Source organism: Budorcas taxicolor, chromosome 4, assembly GCF_023091745.1.
Source record: "Budorcas taxicolor isolate Tak-1 chromosome 4, Takin1.1, whole genome shotgun sequence".
NCBI classification, from domain to species: Eukaryota; Metazoa; Chordata; class Mammalia; order Artiodactyla; family Bovidae; genus Budorcas; species Budorcas taxicolor.
The window spans coordinates 40,954,824-40,974,444 of NC_068913.1; the positions used below are offsets into that span (position 1 = coordinate 40,954,824).

At 36.2% G+C, this 19,621-nt stretch overlaps 1 protein-coding gene across 1 annotated transcript in view; it reads left to right on the forward strand.

The window, feature by feature from the left end:
• Positions 1-19,621, forward strand: part of HGF (hepatocyte growth factor) — an 82,882-nt gene that overhangs the window by 34,113 nt on the left and 29,148 nt on the right. The window contains exons 8-9 of the mRNA XM_052638840.1: positions 12,681-12,855; positions 16,156-16,283. Of these exons, the coding sequence (XP_052494800.1) occupies positions 12,681-12,855; positions 16,156-16,283 (303 nt within the window). The remainder of the gene's footprint in view (positions 1-12,680; positions 12,856-16,155; positions 16,284-19,621) is intronic.

The window sequence follows — 19,621 nt, forward strand, 5'->3', positions numbered from 1 at the left end:
ACAGAAGAACTATACAAAGAAGGTCTTAATGACCCAGATAACCAGGATGATTTGGTCACTCACCTAGAGCCAGATATCCTGGAGTGTGAAGTCAAGTGGGTCTTAGGAAGCATTACTATGAACAAAACTAGTGGAGGTGATGGAATTCCTGCTGAGCTATTTCAAATCCTGAAAGATGCAGCTGTTAAAGTTCACCCAATATGCCAGCAAATTTGGAAAACTCAGCAGTGGCCACTGGACTAGAAAATGTCAGTTTCATTCCAATCCCAAAGAAAAGCAATGCTAAAGTATGTTTCAACTACTGTACAATTGTACTCATTTCACATACCAGCAAAGTAATGCTCAAAATCCTTCAAGCTATGCTTCAACAGTACATGAACCAAAAATTTCCACATGTTCAAGCTGGATTTAGAAAAGGCATAGTAACCAGAGATCAAATTGCCAGCATCTGCTGGATCATAAAAAGATCAAAGAGATTCCAAAAAAAAATCTTCATCTGCTTTATTGACTATGCTAAAATCTTTATGTGGATAACAACAAACTGTGGAAAATTCTTAAAGAGATGAGAATACCAGACCACCTTATCTACCTCCTGAGAAACCTGTGTGCAGGTCAAGAAGCAGCAGTTAGAACCAGACACACTGAACAATGGACTGGTTCGAAACTGGGAAAGGAGTAGGTCAATGCTATATATTGTCACCTTGCTTATTTAACTTCTATGTAGAGTACATAATGGGAAATGCTGGGCTGGATGAATCACAAGCTGTAATCAGAACTGTCAGGGGATATGCAGACGATACCACTAATGGCAGAGAACAAAGGGGAACTAAACAGCCTCTTGATGAGGGTGAAAAAGAACAGTGAAAAAAATGGCTTACATTTAAATGTTCAAAAAACTAAGATCATGGCATCCAGTTCAATGACTTCATGGCACTGAGAGATTTTATGTTTTGGGGTTTTAAAATCACTGCAGACAGTGACTGCAGACATGAAATTAAAAGATGCTTGTTCCTTGGAAGAAAAGCCATGACAAACCTAGACAGTGTATTAAAAAGCAGAGACATCACTCTGCTGACATAGGTCTGTATAGTCAAAGCTATGGTGTTTTCAGTAGTCATTTATGGATGTGAGAGTTGGACCATCATGAAGGCTGAGTGCTAAAAAATCAATGCTTTTAAATTGTGGTGCTGGAGAAGACTCTTGAGAGTTGCTTGGACAGTGGGGTGACCAAACCAGTCAATCCTAAAGGAAAACAACACTGATTATTCATTGGAATGGTTGATGCTGAAGCTGGAGCTCCAGTACTTCGGCCACCTGACGTGAAAAGCCAACTCACTGGGAAATACCCTGATGCTGGGAAAGACTGAGGGCAGTAGGAGAAGGCAGCAGCATAGGATGAGATGGTTAGATAACATCATTGACTCAGTGGACTTGAATTTGAGCCAACTCCGAGAGATAGTGAAGGACAAGGAAGCCTGGCGTGCTGCAGTCCATGGAGTTGCAGAGTCAGACAGAGCTCATCAACTGTACAACAATCTATAATGCACGTAATAGGCCTGCAATGCAGGAGATGTGGGCTCTATCCCTGGGTCGAGAAGATCCCCTGGAGAAGTAAACTGCAACCCACTCCAGTATTCTTGCCTGGAGAATCCCATGGACACAGGTATCTGGTGGGCTACAGTTCATGCTGTTACAAAAGTGTTGGACATGACTTAGCATTTAAACAGCAAGGACAATTCCTAATATGCACACATATATATGTGTGTAGTATTTGTACATTTGTGCCTGTGCATGTGTTTGATGTGTATTTGTGTCAGAATTTTGTAGTCACAAGAGATTTTTAAATGATTTAAATATATAAAAATCTTTCAGCAAAGTATGAGAAATGAGCAATAAAAGACTCTCCAACATAAAATAAAATACATTACACTAAAGTAACATCCTGTGGTTAAAGTGGAATGGAAAATGATTCGAGGAGAAAAAGAACTTGATAATGTACATTTTATCGAGAAAAAGGTAGATATAAATCTCCATGGTATTTAGAGAACCTTAAATCCATTCGAAAGAGTGATATAAAATTTTTTGTTTTAAAATTGTCAATAGTTAAAACATGCTAGAAATCACACCTTTTGTAGCTATTTAAACTTAGCATAAAAATGTAGATGGCAAGTTAAAAACATGAGAGGGAATAGAAGTAATTTTTCATAATAATTTTAGTAACAAGAGCAAAAACAAAAAACAAAAAACCCCAACATTTGAAGACTACTGGTCCATTCTAAAGGAGATCAGTCCTGGGTGTTCTTTGGAAGGACTGATGCTAAAGCTGAAACTCCAATACTTTGGCCACCTCATGCGAAGAGTTGACTCATTGGAAAAGTGGGAGGGATTGGGGGCAGGAGGAGAAAGGGACAACAGAGGATGAGATGGCTGGATGGCATCACTGACTTGAGGGACATAAGTTTGGGTGAATTCCAGGAGCTGGTGATGGACAGGGAGGCCTGGTGTGCTGCAATTCATGGGGTTGCAAAGAGTTGGACACAACTGAGCGACTGAATTGAACTGATCCATAAGAATTAGTATATATTCTGGGTGGTTAGCATAGTGTTGCAGAGAAGGCACTGGCAACCCACTCCAGTACTCTTGCCTGGCAAATGCCATGGAAGGAGGAGCCTGGTAGGCTGCAGTCCATGGGGTCGCTGAAGAGACAGACATGATTGAGCGACTTCACTTTCACTTTTCACTTTCATGCATCGGAGAAGGAAATGGCAACCCACTCCAGTATTCTTGCCTGGAGAATCCCAGGGACGGGGGAGCCTGGTGGGCTGCCGTCTCTGGGGTTGCACAGAGTCGGACACGACTGAAGTGACTTAGCAACAGCAGCAGCAGCAGCAGCAGCATAGTGTTGAATAAGGAGGCAGGTGCATCTCATAAGAGCTTATTTTAACAGTAAAGTAAGAAAGAGAATGTGAACTAAGGCAGTAAACAGTGACAATAACAAGGTGAAGAAGGATGTGAACAATATTAAAGAGTTCAAATATATAATGATGATATAAAGTGTCCCATTTATAATGACAGGTTAGATGAACTTGGAAATGAGGTAGGGAAAAGGTAAAGTCTAAAGTTTTTTTTTTCCTAAATTGATTAAATGATGCATATTTAAGAGGAATAAATTTGAGGAGAAAGATATTAAGTTTGGTTCTGTTTATATTGAGATGCAGGTGCTTCATGTCAGTGCTCAAAGCATATTTAAGTTCAGTCTTCCATGAATGTCATGCAAAATCAGAAGTGAATAGTGAAAGCAAAAGCCTTGGACATAGCAGCACTCCCAGGAAGCATAAAAAGAACTTGCTGCTGCTGCTGCTGCTAAGTCGCTTCAGTCGTGTCCGACTCTGTGCGACCCCAGAGACGGCAGCCCACCAGGCTCCCCCGTCCCTGGGATTCTCCAGGCAAGAACACTGGAGTGGGTTGCATTTCCTTCTCCAATGCATGAAAGTGAAAAGTGAAAGTGAAGTCGTTCAGTCGTAAGTCGCTTCAGTCGTGTCCGACTCTGTGCGACCCCATGGACTGCAGCCCGCCAGACTCCTCCATCCATGGGATTTTCCAGGCAAGAGTACTGGAGTGGGTTGCCACTGTAGAGAGAGCATAAAGAGAGGTATTTGCCTCTTTTCTATAGAATACATTAAACAAATATTTACTGAGTAGCTCTTATATGTCATTTTTTTAGATTCTGGGGATAGAGAAGTGAACAAAACAGAGCAAAATCTATGATAAAATTGCAATTTCATAATTGTATCATAAACTACTAAAGTAAAAGATGACATGCCTTGACAATGGGGTTTTTACACCAGAGCCAAAGTTCTGAACACTGCTCTCAGTTCCTTTTATTTGTGAAAAAGCTGAATGAACTATGAGTTTATAATTCTCACTTTGCTTCTGAGTTTCTCATCTTGAAATCAGTGCATCACTGAAAGTTCCTCACCTGACAAATGTGTACCAGGCTGTTCTGGGACAGGCCCTTTCAGTCCTCCTTCACACCATATTCTTCAAAAGGTGATGTCTCCCCAGATGACAGAGCTTACACACACTCTGCTATATAATTTTAACAGACCTCCAAGAATACAGAATTTTAAAAGACTGCAAACATGTAGTAAGATTGGAGGTCCCATGTAGTGCTTAAATGAAGCACTTATTTTTTAATGGTTTTTCCCTATAACAATAACTCTGTATTCTGAGTAAGAGTTTGTTTTATGTATTAGTTCATGCCATCTATGGGGTCGCACAGAGTCGGACACGACTGAAGCGACTCAGCAGCAGCAGCAGCAGCAGCATGCTTTTCAGAGAGAAATAAACTATTTGTTAGGACTAATTGTGCTTTTCTGAAGTGAACTTTAGTAGCTCTTTGGCAACTGGAAAACTAACTTGTGGTTTATGTCCCTGATGTTGTGGCTGATGTCCCTTAGGTATCCCATTGATTATTTAAATCAATTAAACTGAGGATACCTTTACACATTATTGAGACACCAAATGGTCTGTTTGAGTTACATGAGTCAATATCTAATGTATTAGAAATTAAAACATAAATTAAAAACCTTTATTAGTTGATTAGACATAATAAGCTCATTCAGTGTTAATAAATATAACATTTTAAAGGAAAAATAACTTTTTTTTTCAGAAAAATAGAACAGTGATAATGGTTTAGATTTTTTTTTTTTGGTAAATTTCTTTAATGTTACCTTAATTGTAAGAAGATAGCTGAGTGTCTTCTGCATTCAGTCTTTGCTTCTGCTTCAGTCTTTGCTTCTGCATTCAGTCTTTCGGGATATCATACATCAAAGTGCACCTGGATATACCACTGTAAAAAGGACAAGTGGCATTTTAGCATTGTTATGAAAACAGTTTTGACTTCCTAGATTCCTGCAAAGATCTCCAGAATACCAGGTATTCCTCTGAGAACTTTTTTTGCTCCATGTCAGATATGTAAGGTTGATGTCCCATAAAAATACTCTAATTAGGATATACTTGTTGTATATCTGTTCCCACCCTTCATCACCAGCACCTGGCCTTCTTGGAGACTTCCATCATTTATTTGCTTTTTCTCAGGTTTTCTTCATTTATCCTGTAGGGTGATCTAATCTGCTTTGTATGCTCTCTTTTGCATGACTGATACCACCATTTACACAGTTTAAAATCCAAAAGCTTAAAATAATCCTAAACATGCTCTTTCCTTCATGTCTCACATTTGCTACATCATTAAGGCCTGTAAATCTTATTTTCTATGTAGCTCTCAAATCTCCATTTCACTTCATCACTTTTATCTAAGAATTATTTTTGAACTTTCTTGAATATTCAGATGGACTTCTGAGTAGAGCTATATCCATGTTCACAAGCTTTTCCCCTCCAGCTCCTTCTCCACTTGGCAAATAGACTATTAAAAAAAAATCTGAATATATCATTCCCTATGCCTAGCACATCACACACACACACCAGTTTAAAACTCTGCAGTCACTGCCTTTGATCTTCGGACAAAGACAAAACAAAACCGTCTTTTACTTCTCCACCCGACTCTCCAGCCTCATATACACGTCTCTCCATGCTCTCTGTTCCAGCCAGATATGTTCCTTCCTATACCTCATATCTTCTGTATTCTCATTATAGTTCCTTCAACCCCTGCCATCTCCTCTGCCTTAAAAAATGTTCTCTTCCTTCCTAACCTAATTGACAGCTACCCATTGTACAAATTTCAAGTCAGTTATCATTTCTTCATTTGACTTCCCAGACTGGGTCAAATTCCTTACTCTATATTTATAGCAACATAAATCTCTCCTTCTATGTACTTCTCAGAGTTTGGTTTCCACATTTATTTCTGAAGCTATTTGGTTAATAGCTCTCTCTATCAAAATTTTTAAGCTCCAAAGGAGTAAGGACCGTGTTTTTTTTTGTATCCCAGAGACTTACCACATTGCCTTGCACATGACAGGAGTTCAAGTCTTTGTTGAGTGAATGACTGTTCCTTTCCTAATCAGTGGTAGTTTTTCATTTTCTTTTAATGTCTCTTGTAATTTATTCTATGCATTTTGATTTTCATGTAAAAAACCGGCTTTCCCCAAACATTTCCAATTAGGAAGATTTGCTTCTTACCTTCTTCCTATCATTTCAACTCACTGTCAGATTTCATGCTTCCCTGAGCTAGTTTTGCTCCTTTGCTGCTTGTCTTGATGGGTTTTCCTTCAATAAAATAAACAAATCTTGTGACGTCCTCCTTATTTTTTCGCCTCCTTTTTCTTTTCCCTCTTATTTTTTCAACTTCTGATATATGTGTCCAGAGTCATTTTATATTTTTAAGAGCTTTACTGAGCTATAACTGATGTTTAAAAATATCACATATTCAATGAACACAGTTTGATAGCTTTGAACATATGCCTATGAATCTATCTCTACAATCAAGATAATAACCATATTAATTACCTTCAGAAGTTTCCTCCTGACTTCCCTTGCCTTTTTGTGTGTGTATTTGGTAAGAACACAACTTGAGGTGTACTCTCTTAACAGTTGTTTAATATATAACAGTATTGCCAAGTATAGTTGCTCTGTCATACCTTAGATCTCTAAAACGTGCTCATCTTGCATAACTGAAACTTCATACTTGTTGAACAACTCCCCACTGCAGAAGTGTGGCCTAGGCAGGTCTCTGATAGCTAAGATTTCTATCAAAATTATCATATGGGTTGACTTGTGTTCTTCTACTCAAAATTCATACACTGAAGTCTAAACCCTTATTGTATTTGGAGTTGGGTTCTTAGGAGACAATTAAGGATGATGAAGTATGATGATGGGATCCTAAAACAATAGGATTTGTGGCCTTAAAAGTAGAGGATGGGCATAATCTCTCTCTCTCTACAATATGGGGACATACCAAAAGGGTATGTCTATACCTACATCTACAAGCCAGGAATAGAACTCTCACCAGGAATCACTGGTTACCACCTTAATCTTGGACTTTATAGCTGCCAGAATTATAAGAAAATATATTACTGTTGATTAAGCTATCTAGTTTTATTTTGTTATGGTGACTTGAGAAGATATGTTGCCCTTGGTACTAAATTAGAAGAATCCTTTCTCCTAGTAACCAATGTACATTGGCATCATCTTAAAGGAAGGAATATATAACCTTTTAAAATTCAATGTCTTTGTGTGTTGGGAATCTGACTTTAGTAAATCATTTTCTTTCTTAAAGAAAGCTAATTATTTGTCTAAATTGTATTAATTAATTCAAGGCCAGAACAGAGATTCATAGAAATATAGTCCTCTCATTGCATTCAGTGTCAGGAAAAAATTGCTATCAATATCCTTTCTCAAGGGAAAGATCTTGTAATGGAGGTCTTTTCCAAGTCATCTTCTAAGGAATAAGAGAATAAAATTGAAGACCTTTCATGAAAGTCTTGTCTCCTGAGCATTTTACAACAGAAAAGAATTGGAAAAAGTCCAGGGAAAAGTTTCAGACATGAATTCCAGGTTCACATGGAAAGAAAACATGGAAGCAATTTGAGGTTTGTGTTTTGGAGGTCTTTATACTGTTCTCTCATGACAGTTTAAAACAAGGAGCTCTTTAAATTTACATTGAGCCTTATCCTGCCCTTTGTGGCCCAAAGAGCAGAAGTCTGATGATGGGAGAGTAGCTTTACACATTGTTCTAAATATCCAGGGACCATCATAAAGTAAATCCTACATTTCAATTGCTCTTCAGTAGCTGGGAATAAGAAGTAGGTTGGGTTGAATTATTCTAAGAATAATCAGGTATTTAGCCAATGGCTTATGAAGCAACTTGTTCTTAGCTATAGGCAAAAGAACAGCAATAGCTTGTCACCACTAAGAAATCCAAATTTTCTGGAGGGCTAAGGGGACTGTAAATGTAGATTTACTAATTGTCCATGTAAAAGTTATGGAGCCCTGGATGTGGCTTTCTGTCATGTACGTGTGTAACTCACATTCTCCATTGCCTTTCACAGACCTCTGTCAGGGCCTCGTGGTCTCTCCGCAAGGACTCGGCTAGCCTTTAACAGAGAAAAAGAGTCAATTTATTATACATTGTCTTGGAGGCAAGAGGGTTTTCCTAGCAATTACATAACAATTAATGTTAATTCTCTCAAAAAATCTATTCAGACCTTAAAATTCTCTACCAAATAGTATAATAATAAGATCACAGCACATCCATACCAGCAAAGTGAAATTAATGTTCCAAGAGACACCCATTGTATTTGATCACGTTCTAACAAGACAGTGACATTTTTCAATAGCACTTTTTTTTTCTTAAAGCATTTCCAAATAGAAAACTTTGTGTCAGTCATCAAAGAAAAACATTCCTTCACTCATAGGCCACTGAGGATCATACAGATATCTTTGCATCTGCTTCCAAAGGGTGACCACTACTTAGAACCCTGGCAAAATGTTTTATTTGTTAGAAACTCTCAGAAGAGTTCCTGGTATTTTTGGTGTAAGCCTGGTAGACATACTTGCAGAAAAATTTGTGGATTTTGAGATGGAATATTTTAAAAACATGTTGCTTTGGCTAAACTTGATAATCTTCAGCTGATACTGGGGATGTTTCAGTGCTTCTTTAACACTTTGTTAGGCCACTGGAGACTCTTCAAAGCCTTCCCTTTTTCAGGTCTAATGTTTAAGTATTAAGTCCAAAAGAATAGATTTCCCAACATTTAACAGCCCTTTCAAATCAAATAGCATGAAACATTTGTTTTGTTTTTGCTCCAAGTTTTGATGTTTATATAGTAGGACAGCTGAGGGAGTCTATTTTATTGCAGACCAGGACTAATTCCTTTTGTTTGAATCATAAGTATTCATGTAGGCGGCAGAGATCAAACATTTATATCAGTTAAATGGTCTATGGACAAATCATTCATTGTCCACCTCAGATAATATTTATTAAATAGCTGCATAAAGTCTCACAATAACTGTTACTAATTAACAAAAACTATGTAGTTACCTTGTTGTACTAATATATCTTTTTTTGCTTATATTATTTATTCTATACATCGCCATCAAATTATGTAGCTTTGTTTATGGGGCCTCTTCTAGCAGCTGAAATGGATAAATACTGACTTCAGAGGGTACTTTTTAAGTAAATAAAAATACTATATAAATATTGATAGTTTGTAGTTAAATCATAAGTAATATTTCTACTGAATTAAAACACCACAATAAGTAAAATCATCAAGTTGTTTCAGGTTTCAGGTTACATATTTCAAAGTTCAGTTCAGTTCAGTTCAGTTGCTCAGTTGTGTCCGACTCTTTGCAACCCCATGAATTGCAGCATGTCAGGCCTCCCTGTCCATCGACAACTCCCGGAGTTCACTCAAACTCATGTCCATCGAGTCAGTGATGTCATCCAGCCATCCCATCCTCTGTCGTCCCCTTCTCCTCCTGCTCCCAATCCCTCCCAGCATCAGGGTCTTTTCCAATGAGTCAACTCTTCCCATGAGGTGGCCAAAGTGTTGGAGTTTCAGCTTTAGCATCAGTCCTTCCAATGAACACCCAGGACTGATCTTTAGAATGCAAGTTACAGGTGCTTATTAAAAGAGTCAAAAATAATAATATTATTTAGATTCTTTACATCTTGATAGGGCCAGACTTATTTCAGGCTGCTATAAGAGAATACCATAGACTTGGTAGATTCTAACAACAGAAATACGTTTCCCATAGATCTGGATGCTGAAAGTCCAAGGTCAAGGTGCCAGCAGGTTTGGCATATAGAGGGGCTGATTCCTGGTTCATAGATGGCTAACTCTTCCCTGTGTCTTCATATGGTAGAAGAAGCAAAGGAGCTCTGCAGGGTCCTCTTTTATAACCCCATTTATGAGGGCTCTGCTGTTACAACCTAAACATTTGCCAAAGGCCCCACTGTCTAATACCATAACATGGGGATTAGGATATGGACATATGAATTTGAGGAAGACACAAATATTCAGTTTATAACAAGACCTAATGAGATTATATTTATTCTGTACAATATTGTATTTTTACTAATGTGCAAAAATTCTTTGTCTTCTATAAATTTTTATAATTTCAAAATTGGAAATTGTTCAATAATCCTCCAAATTAGAATCAGTTCAAAAATCCAATTATTTAATCCAAATCCAAAAATTTAGTTTTTATCTAACCATTTTACTTTACACTCTCTTTTAGTGAATAATAGTGACTCCTTAAAATAAGTTTATATCATTTTTAAAATATAATATAAAAGTTCAGAAAAAAATATTTAGCATAATTGTTCAAATGAGGATTTTATGATAGTTACTTTTAAAGTGAAAACAAATTCTTTAAAACTTTCTGGGAACCTCAGCAGTTGAGGTGCAAGGTCAGTAAAACAATTCATTTCTCTGAACTTGACACTGAACTTTTAATGCCTTAATCAGCAAAGAAGTATTTTCCTCAATATTCTTATACAGGTAGTCTTTTCTTTGACTTAGAGTTTTTGTAATGTAGGTATTTCTTTTCACCAGGACTCCAAAAATTTGAAAACTTAACCTCAAATTAGAAAAATATTTATCTTTTACTAGCTTTAAAATTTTATCATTCCTCTTTTTACATTGTTTAGGTTGATGTCTAGACAATTATAGTGGGGTACAAGGAGTAGAGTGTGTTCACCTCTGATGGGCGTGCAAGGCCCATTGTCTAGCCAAAGGCGGCCCTGGCTGACTGGATTCTTCAGTTGCAAGCTCATAGTGCCAAAATGATACTGAGAAGGATGGATCACTAACACTCAAAACAAAACACACACACATAACTAGGAAAGTAAGAGAGCTGTAGTACCCAAGTCAGGCAACGAAGTCCATGAGAGTAGCGGAAGTGTTTTTGCTCCGCCTGCCCCAACTCTGACCTTCTTGCCATTGTCAGTAATCTGAGACCTGACTGAGGTCACAAGTTTACTGCCCAGGAGCTTGTGTCCAAGAAGTGGGGGATGAAAAGTTTTCTTCTTAAAATGTTAAGCTAATGAAGTGACAGATTCCTGGGGACATTCCTTTTGTCTTTTTTCACATCGTAGTTTTATAATTAGATGTATATGTCAGTACCTGTTTTAGAGTTGTCACCCTTCAAAGACTTCCCGCACATACCCAATCTCCTCAAGTCATTTAACAATCCACTCAAATTATCAGAAAAAATAGCTTAGCAGCATTTGTTTTAATGAAATATCGTTCTAACCTCAGAATCTATGAAATTTACTTTATTTTCTATTTCCTCAAAGAACTTCAGGTAGTATTAAAATCATAATGAACTTGAATAGTACAAACTTCTATACAGATAATTTCTCAGTTCCAAATTTTTGTTCTTCCTGAACCAATGAAGTGAAGTGAAAGTTGCTCAGTTGTGTCTGACTCTTTGCAACCATGGACTACACAGTCCATGGAATTCTCCAGGCCAGAATACTGGAGTGGGTGGCCTTTCCCTTCTCCAGGAGCTCTTCCCAACCCAGGCATCAAACTGGGGTCTCCTGCATTGGAGCCAGATTCTTCACCAACTGAGCTATGAGGGAAGCCCTCTGAATCAATATACATTGCCAATATCAACAGATACTAATTTCTAAGTCATCCACTCTCAATGTCCATTTTACGGGTCAATCTGTGGACATTTTCTCATGTCCATTTGGATTTCTTTTTAATTTAGGATGTTTCTAAGCTGCATTTCTATTCCCTAAAGCAGATACTTAAGAAATAACACATTTTAAGATGATCTGAAGAAGTTTTTTAAAAGAAAAATTACTAAATAAGCAGTTTGTGAAAATCTGTGTTTAAAATATTCCAGTGGTTGAGATGGTCATTAATTAATCTTTATTTTTCACAAAGCTTCATAGAACAACTCCAAACTTAGGCTCTACTACCTTTGCAAGGAACTCGATGAAATAAAGCATTCAGCCACATAAGGTAATAATTATTTGCAAGAAAGAAAGAAATTCAAAATGACGCTAAAGAGTCACTTTAAAAGTATTTACACTGTTAAATATGGTACATTTTTATACACATCCCTAGCCTCTGAAGACATGTCTAATTCCGACCTCTCCTTTGGAGAAATGATACATCAAATTCCAGAATAAATGAATAAAAGACATTTATTCACTTTTTAAACTATCCTAGAGGGTGTCAACTTGAGTTTTATCCAGAGGCATCTTGAATAACCATTTAGGTTAAAGGTAACTGGTGAGTTTACATGGAAACATAAACATTTTCATGCATGTTTTGAGAAGATATATGAATTTTAGTTGCTTCAGAATGCTTTGAGTTATATTTTGTACAAGTGAGTATATTTTAAGACAAAGAGAGACCTCAAGTTTTATAAGTTTAATTTTGTACTTTAAATATTTTCTTACTGAGATTTTCAGGATCTTTATCAGGTATGGTAAGCACTGAAATTGGACAAACAAAAAGGCAAGAAATAAATCTGCTTAGGGGCAAGTAATATTTTTAAAATGTCAACAAGTTAAGTCCACCATTTTAATTCCTCCTTTTGGTTGAATTAGAGAGTAATAATGATTAACTGAATTTTTTATTTCATTCAATTATTGTAAAAACTTATGTGACAGAAAATCCTACAAATAAAATGCAAGTGAACTCTAAGAGTTAGATGACAAATTAAATTATTTTATTTAAATTTGTATTTCTTTTTACCAATAGCCCACAGTACTATGAATGACACAGATGTCCCTATGCAAACAACTGAATGCATTCAAGGTCAAGGAGAAGGTTACCGGGGCACCATCAATACCATTTGGAATGGAATTCCCTGTCAGCGTTGGGATTCCCAGTATCCTCACCAGCATGACATTACTCCTGAAAATTTCAAGTGCAAGTGAGTAAATTAGGGAAATATTATAAATTTCAGTAGCAGAATGGTTGATTTTTACTAATTTCTATGTTAGTGATCCTTAATCTTTAGTGTGCCTAGGGAAAATTTAGCAATTAAAAGGCAGATACATCCACCCCAAATTTTTGATTCTTCAGGTCTGAAATTTGGACCGCAAATAATACATTTTAGCAACTACTCTTGCTGATTCTGAATCAGATGGTTGGTTGATGTACCATCCATGCTTTGGGAAACACATCTTTAGGTTTCTGATCACAGCTTTGTTCTTGCAGGTCTATTTAATGAACAAATTAGTGGTAACGATAACCAGGAAACTTTCAAACTAGTGCTTCCTTGAATTTTCATATTAACTTTAGGGGAGATTATAAGGCATACCTTGATTTAAGTCAACATTGTAAACTGATGAGTTTTCAGCCTTGAAAAAAAATTTATAGTTTTATATGAAATTTTTTTATTGTTTCAAAATTTTATTTAACAAGTAGAGAAGTAAAGCAATTGTATAAATGAATCAAGCTGAAGAAACTGCCCTTGAATATCAGTTATATACTTGTTATGTTCTTCCCCATGGCTGCTTTTCTTCACCACTTGAATTTTGTTGGACAGCCACAATGCCATGTGTTTTTAAATTGTCCACCTTGTTATTAGGAACATAAAATGATTGCTTTCAAAATTTATAACACACGTGTCATTCATAGTGGCTTTGCTGAAATAGCACCTATAAATAACATATATTGGCTTTATGTAACTGACTTTTAATAAGAGGGCTTAACATTTCAAGATGGAGAACTATGAACATTAGTTGGCCCATTCACTGGAGAGAGGATATAGTTTATGGTTTTTTATATGATTTAACATTTTTTAACCAATTCAGAGTTCTTTGCTTAGATACTAAATATTCACCTGTTGTATTTTTTAAATTATTTTATAATAAATGAATTGTTGCCACTCTGTTTATTTCCCTCATTTTCTTCACAGCAATTCACTCTATTTTTGACCCATGTGTTTCACACCTCAGAAATAAACATAAAAGTAGAGAGAACAAAGAAAATGAGAAAAGAATAGTTAAGAGAGACAAAGAAGACAGTATCAGTGCCATGCACACTTCTGGTTAACTTCTAATGACTGGTAATACTCAAGATTGTATATGTGAACCAAATTAAACTCATCTGTAAGAAAAAGAAAATCATTATAGAAATTGAATCCACACGTTTCACAATAAAAAATGATCAAAAGTTTAGTTGCTATATATTATTGGAATTTAAGCTATTCTTTTTTGGGGGAAGGCTTCCCTTGTAGCTCAGTGGGTAAAGACTCTGCCTGCATTGCAGGAGACCCGGGTTCGATCCCTGGGTTGGGAGGATCCCCTGAAGAAGGAAATGGCAACCCACTTCATTACTCTTGCCTGGAGAATCACGGGCTACAGTCCATGGGGTTGCAAGAGTCAAACACAACTTAGTGACTAAACCACCACAACCACCAAGCTATTCTTTCTTAATTGGTTATTTGGTCAAGATAAACATAAATATGAAAAAACAAAAAGTGAGTTGTGTTATTAAACACATAAAATCTGATGTATGATTTTGCTCAGAGTATCGATGCATTTACTATTTGTGGGCTAGCAGAGAATGGAGTACTGGGCAGGTGTCTCTGGTTGTACCAAACACTGTTTGCCCCAGTACTGAGATTCCTTACAAATGACAATTTTTAAAGCACTATAACTAAAAAAAAACTGCCTGTGATGATGTACATGAATCATACAATCATTAATTTGTTTTAATCATTGTAACTGATTCTTCAAGTGAGGTGAATACTTAGAAAAAAATATTTGAGCAAACCTTGACTTTCTGGTTTAATCTAGATTAATGAGGTGCTTCTAGATATAGATTATAAAAGGGGAACTTTAAGTTTTTTGATAGCCTTAGATATATGTTTTACCATTATCTTGCCTTAAATTACAACTCAAAAGTTAACTAAGCAATTATTCATTTAAAATTGCAAATTTCTGTACATTTTATATAAAATTCAGTGCACATATACTGTACTGACATAATCTTTTAAAATGTGAGTATAAACTAGTTAGAAGAAAAGATTTTCTTCATCTCTCCAGTTAATTTTATGATTTTATAAGAAGAGTAAAGGTTTAAATGTGGGTTATAAATAAGAACATTTGCTATAGAATGGTCAAATCTATTGGCACTCACTGTTCTTACAACGTTAAATAACATAGTTTATGTCAGGACCTATTTTGGCTTGATAAACTATTCCTTGTTGATTTTATAACCAAACTCAAGCTGTTTTAAAAAATGGTTTTCAGTTTCTAATGGTCAACTGATTAGTATTAAATGTGTAGTATTTTTAATTGGGCCTAAGTGAAATAGCATACCTATAGAATGAATGTTAATTTTGTTAAATTATTAGAGAGATCTATGGAACGAAAGTACACACTTTCTTCAAATTAGAGAGCACTATCAGGGGAACAAATCATGAACTCCCCATTTTATTTAACGTGAACTTCGTATTAAGGTAAAGTCCTTCTACATACAGATAATATTAATTTAGACTTTTTCCTTATCACAAGCTACAAATGTCTAACTGTATCACTGAGGAAAGGAAGTACATGTGCTATGTTGACAACTTTTTCTATAGGTAGGTTTTCTATATTGTAATTAAGCCTTAATTTTACAGAAATATAAAATTTCAGGTAATATCTCTAAATCAAGAAAGAACTACTTTGTAATTAAAAGAAATCTATGTGGTGAACTAAATAAATCAAAGAAATACAGAATTTAAAGAATAAATATGTTTTTCATGGCAAATGTTTGAATAGGTAGAACTTCATTTTTAAACGAGTGATTAAAGACTGTTAATTATAATAGTCTTTCTTCTGCAAAGAGAATGTTGTTTCTACATTATCTATGACCCATGAAAATACTGTGAGTAACAGACCAGACTTTAAAAATTATAACAGTTGAGAGTCCAAGTCTTAAAAATGAGTGAGAATAATGAAGTGGTACTATTTTTCTTTTTCATGAAGCAGTAGTATTTGTGTGAAACTCCAGGTCTGTGGAAGTAAAAGAATTCTGACATCTGACAGCATTTATTTCAGTAATGTGGGCAGTGTCAGCTGTGTATACTGAATTCTGAATTGTTAAACTATCCCAAATCTAAAATGTAGAGTTCTATTAATAGAATGCAAACATTCTGGGATTCTAGAAATGTAATAACACTGACTTCACCAATGTAAGAAACCCTGGCAATTCACATTAACATGCTTATTCTCAATAGGGACCTAAGAGAAAATTATTGCCGAAATCCAGATGGGGCTGAGTCACCGTGGTGTTTTACCACTGATCCAAACATCCGAGTTGGCTACTGCTCCCAAATTCCAAAATGTGACGTGTCAAGTGGACAAGGTAATAGCTGACATTTTGCAGTGTGGGCATGATTAAACTCAGTGGAAATGCCTAAAGGGAGTATACATTTTATAGGAGATGAGCTATTTCTTATTGCATGTTAGCAAACAAAATCACAAAAGTCCAAAGTTTGATTTCTTTTTAAAATTAATTTGCTCAATATCCATTTATTTATGTGACTGTGTGCTAGTGCCAGGGACAGTTTTAGGCACTGTGGATACACCAGTAAAGAAAATTCTCTGGCCCCATGGAACTAATGTCCAGCAAACAAAAAACAAGCAAAATTAAAATGGAGGTGGGGATAGTAAGCTAATTTGTGTAAGTGCTAGAGAGATAAATGTCCCAGAGTTAGAGAGAGGAGGAGGTTGCTATTTCACATTTTAATGGTCTGAGAATATCTTACATATAAGGTAACATTTAAGCAGGACCTGAAAGAGTGGGAGAGCAGCATGTACCGTGTGCATAATTGTAAAGAGCATTCTGGGGAGAGGAAATTGCAGATGAAAATGAGATGAGGTGGGAAAGTGCTTGAAAAGTTAAAAGAAAGAAACAGCACATCATTGTGGCTGTTACAGAATGAGCAAGGTAGAGAGTAGCAGAAGACGAGGTTAGAGAGCAGCTGAGCTAAAACTGCATAGGTCTTGTACAAACTGGAAGGATTTACACTGCTATTCTGAAAGAGAAGAGACTGCTGTAGGATTCTGAGAAGGGAAATTAAATGATCTGTTTGACTTCAGTTCTAACTGGATGACTCTGGCTGCATTATGAAAAATAGCCAGAGCTCCTGACAAGGGCCAAAACAAGGGATCAGTTGAATGATTGTTTCGATAATCTAGGCAAGAAACGAGAGTGATGTGGACAGGAGTGTTAGCAGTAGAGATGATATGCAACAGTGGGCTTTGAGATAAATCACCATTGTACTTGGAAACACAGACAACCATTGCAAATAATTGTTTCAGGGAGCAGTGGTTAAGGAAAGTCACATTGAAACAGGTTTAAAAAATCATTTGTCAAACAATAATAATAATGTTGGCCTCTGGGCATTTATTGGTATAGAATGAATTGGGAGTTATGATTTTTAATAATCATATTCTTTCACATAAATTTACTTTTGATGGTCATGGCCATGGTCAGTTCTAAATCATTCTAAAAAGTCCAAACCAAATTTAAAGCTTTGTTTCATGGATTTATTGCCCTATACATACTTCTTCCATCCCCTGACTTTCTCTCAGTGCCATTTTTAGTGAACAACTCCGAAAACAGTGGTAGAGGAAAGAAGGGGTGAGTCCCGTTTCAATCAGTTTCACTCTTCCTGGGCAGACTTTAAAGGTCAGTTGGAAATAAAGTTGAAAACAATGATTAAAGAAGGTTTGGTACCAGTTGGATCTATTTTGTCCCTGCTTTATTCATTTAAACAATTACCGCTAATTTCTGAGTGATAGAGGCAAATGAGAATAATTGTTTTATAAGCTTCTGGTGTGTATCAAGATGCTTTTATGTACAGATATATCACTTATCAAAGGATCAGGTAATGGAATATAATAGAATATAGATTTTTGGTTTTGAAAGCAACGTTGATGTTATTGCTTATATAGTAAACCTACACATTAATAGATGAAGAAATTAGTTTTGTGGAATTCAAGTAACTTGCCTAAATTTTCAAAGTAACACAACTAGGATTTACATGAATTCTCCTTAAAATGACCTTTCTATTACCCCCATGCTTTCTGCTTTTCATTAATATTTTAACAATATATTATAATCTTTTTATTTAGCAATATACCTGATATACAACAATCTGCAGGATCCTGTGGAGCAATTTGTAGTGAGACAGTTAGCCTACAGAGTTGTGAAATTTTATCAGACAGTTATATCATTGTATAATACTGCCAAGCTAATAGTATGCATTGTTACATATATGATATGTATGCATGGAGAGACACACACATAAACATACCTATCCAACCCTCCCCCACCCACACACATGAAGGATGGTGCCCTTATCCCTCTGTATATAACAGGAAACACAAATTTTACATACAGGTTGATGAGTTAAAAACTTTTGCTCAAATCTTGCAGCATCTGAATTAGCATATATATAAAAGCTTTTCCATTTGGATATTAAATAACTTAAAAAAATCAAAATTGTAGAATTTCTTTAAAAATACTGATGAAACACTGTATTAGATTATATCAGGTACATTTAAAGTAGAAAACAAACAATTCACAGCTTTAAATATTTATATCAATATAAATAGGAGGAGGAAGTCGCTCACTCATGTCCGACGCTTTGCGACCCCATGGACTGCAGTCTACCAGGCTCCTCCGTCCATGGGATTCTCCAGGCAAGAGTACTAGAGTGGGTTGCCTTTTCCTTCTCCAAATATATGATAAAGACAGGGAAATGAAATTTCCCACTCAAAGAAATATAAAAAAAAATAAATAAACCAAAAGCAACAGAAGAAGGGAAACAACTAGGACAAAAGCTGACATTATAAAAGTAAAGAAAAAACAGTAGAACTAATGAATAAAGCTAAATGATGCTTCTTTGAAAAAATTAACAAAATGGACAACCATTAGCCAACTGACTCAAGAGAGATGATAAATATATAAAATAATAATTAGGTAAAGATAACCAAAGAACTGGAAAATTAGAAAACATGAGATTATTTTATACAACCTCATATGAAAACTGAAAATGAAAATAAAATGGATAATACACTAGGAAAATTCAAGTTAGTAAAATTGACCCTGTTCAGGTCAGTTCAGTCTCTCTGTCGTGTCTGAATATTTGCGACCCATGAATCGCAGCACTCCAGGCCTCCCTGTCCAACACCAACTCCCGGGGTCCACTCAGACTCATGTTCATCGAGTCAGTGACGCCATCCAGCCATCTCATCCTCTGTCATCCCCTTCTCCTCCTGCCCCCAATCCCTCCCAGCATCAGAGTCTTTTCCAATGAGTCAACTCTTCACATGAGGTGGTCAAAATATTGGAGTTTCAGCTTTAGCATCATTCCTTCCAAAGAAATCCCGGGGCTGATCTCCTTCAGAATGGACTGGTTGAATCTCCTTGCAGTCCAAGGGACTCTCAAGAGTCTTCTCCAACACCACAGTTCAAAAGCATCAATTCTTCGGTGCTCAGCCTTCTTCACAGTCCAACTCTCACATTCATACATGACCACTGGAAAAACCATAGCCTTGACTAGATGGACCTTATTCGGCAAAGTAATGTCTCTGCTTTTGAATATGCTATCTAGGTTGGTCATAACTTTTCTTCCAAGGAGTAAGCGTCTTCTAATTTCATGGCTGCAGTCACCATCTGCAGTGATTTTGGAG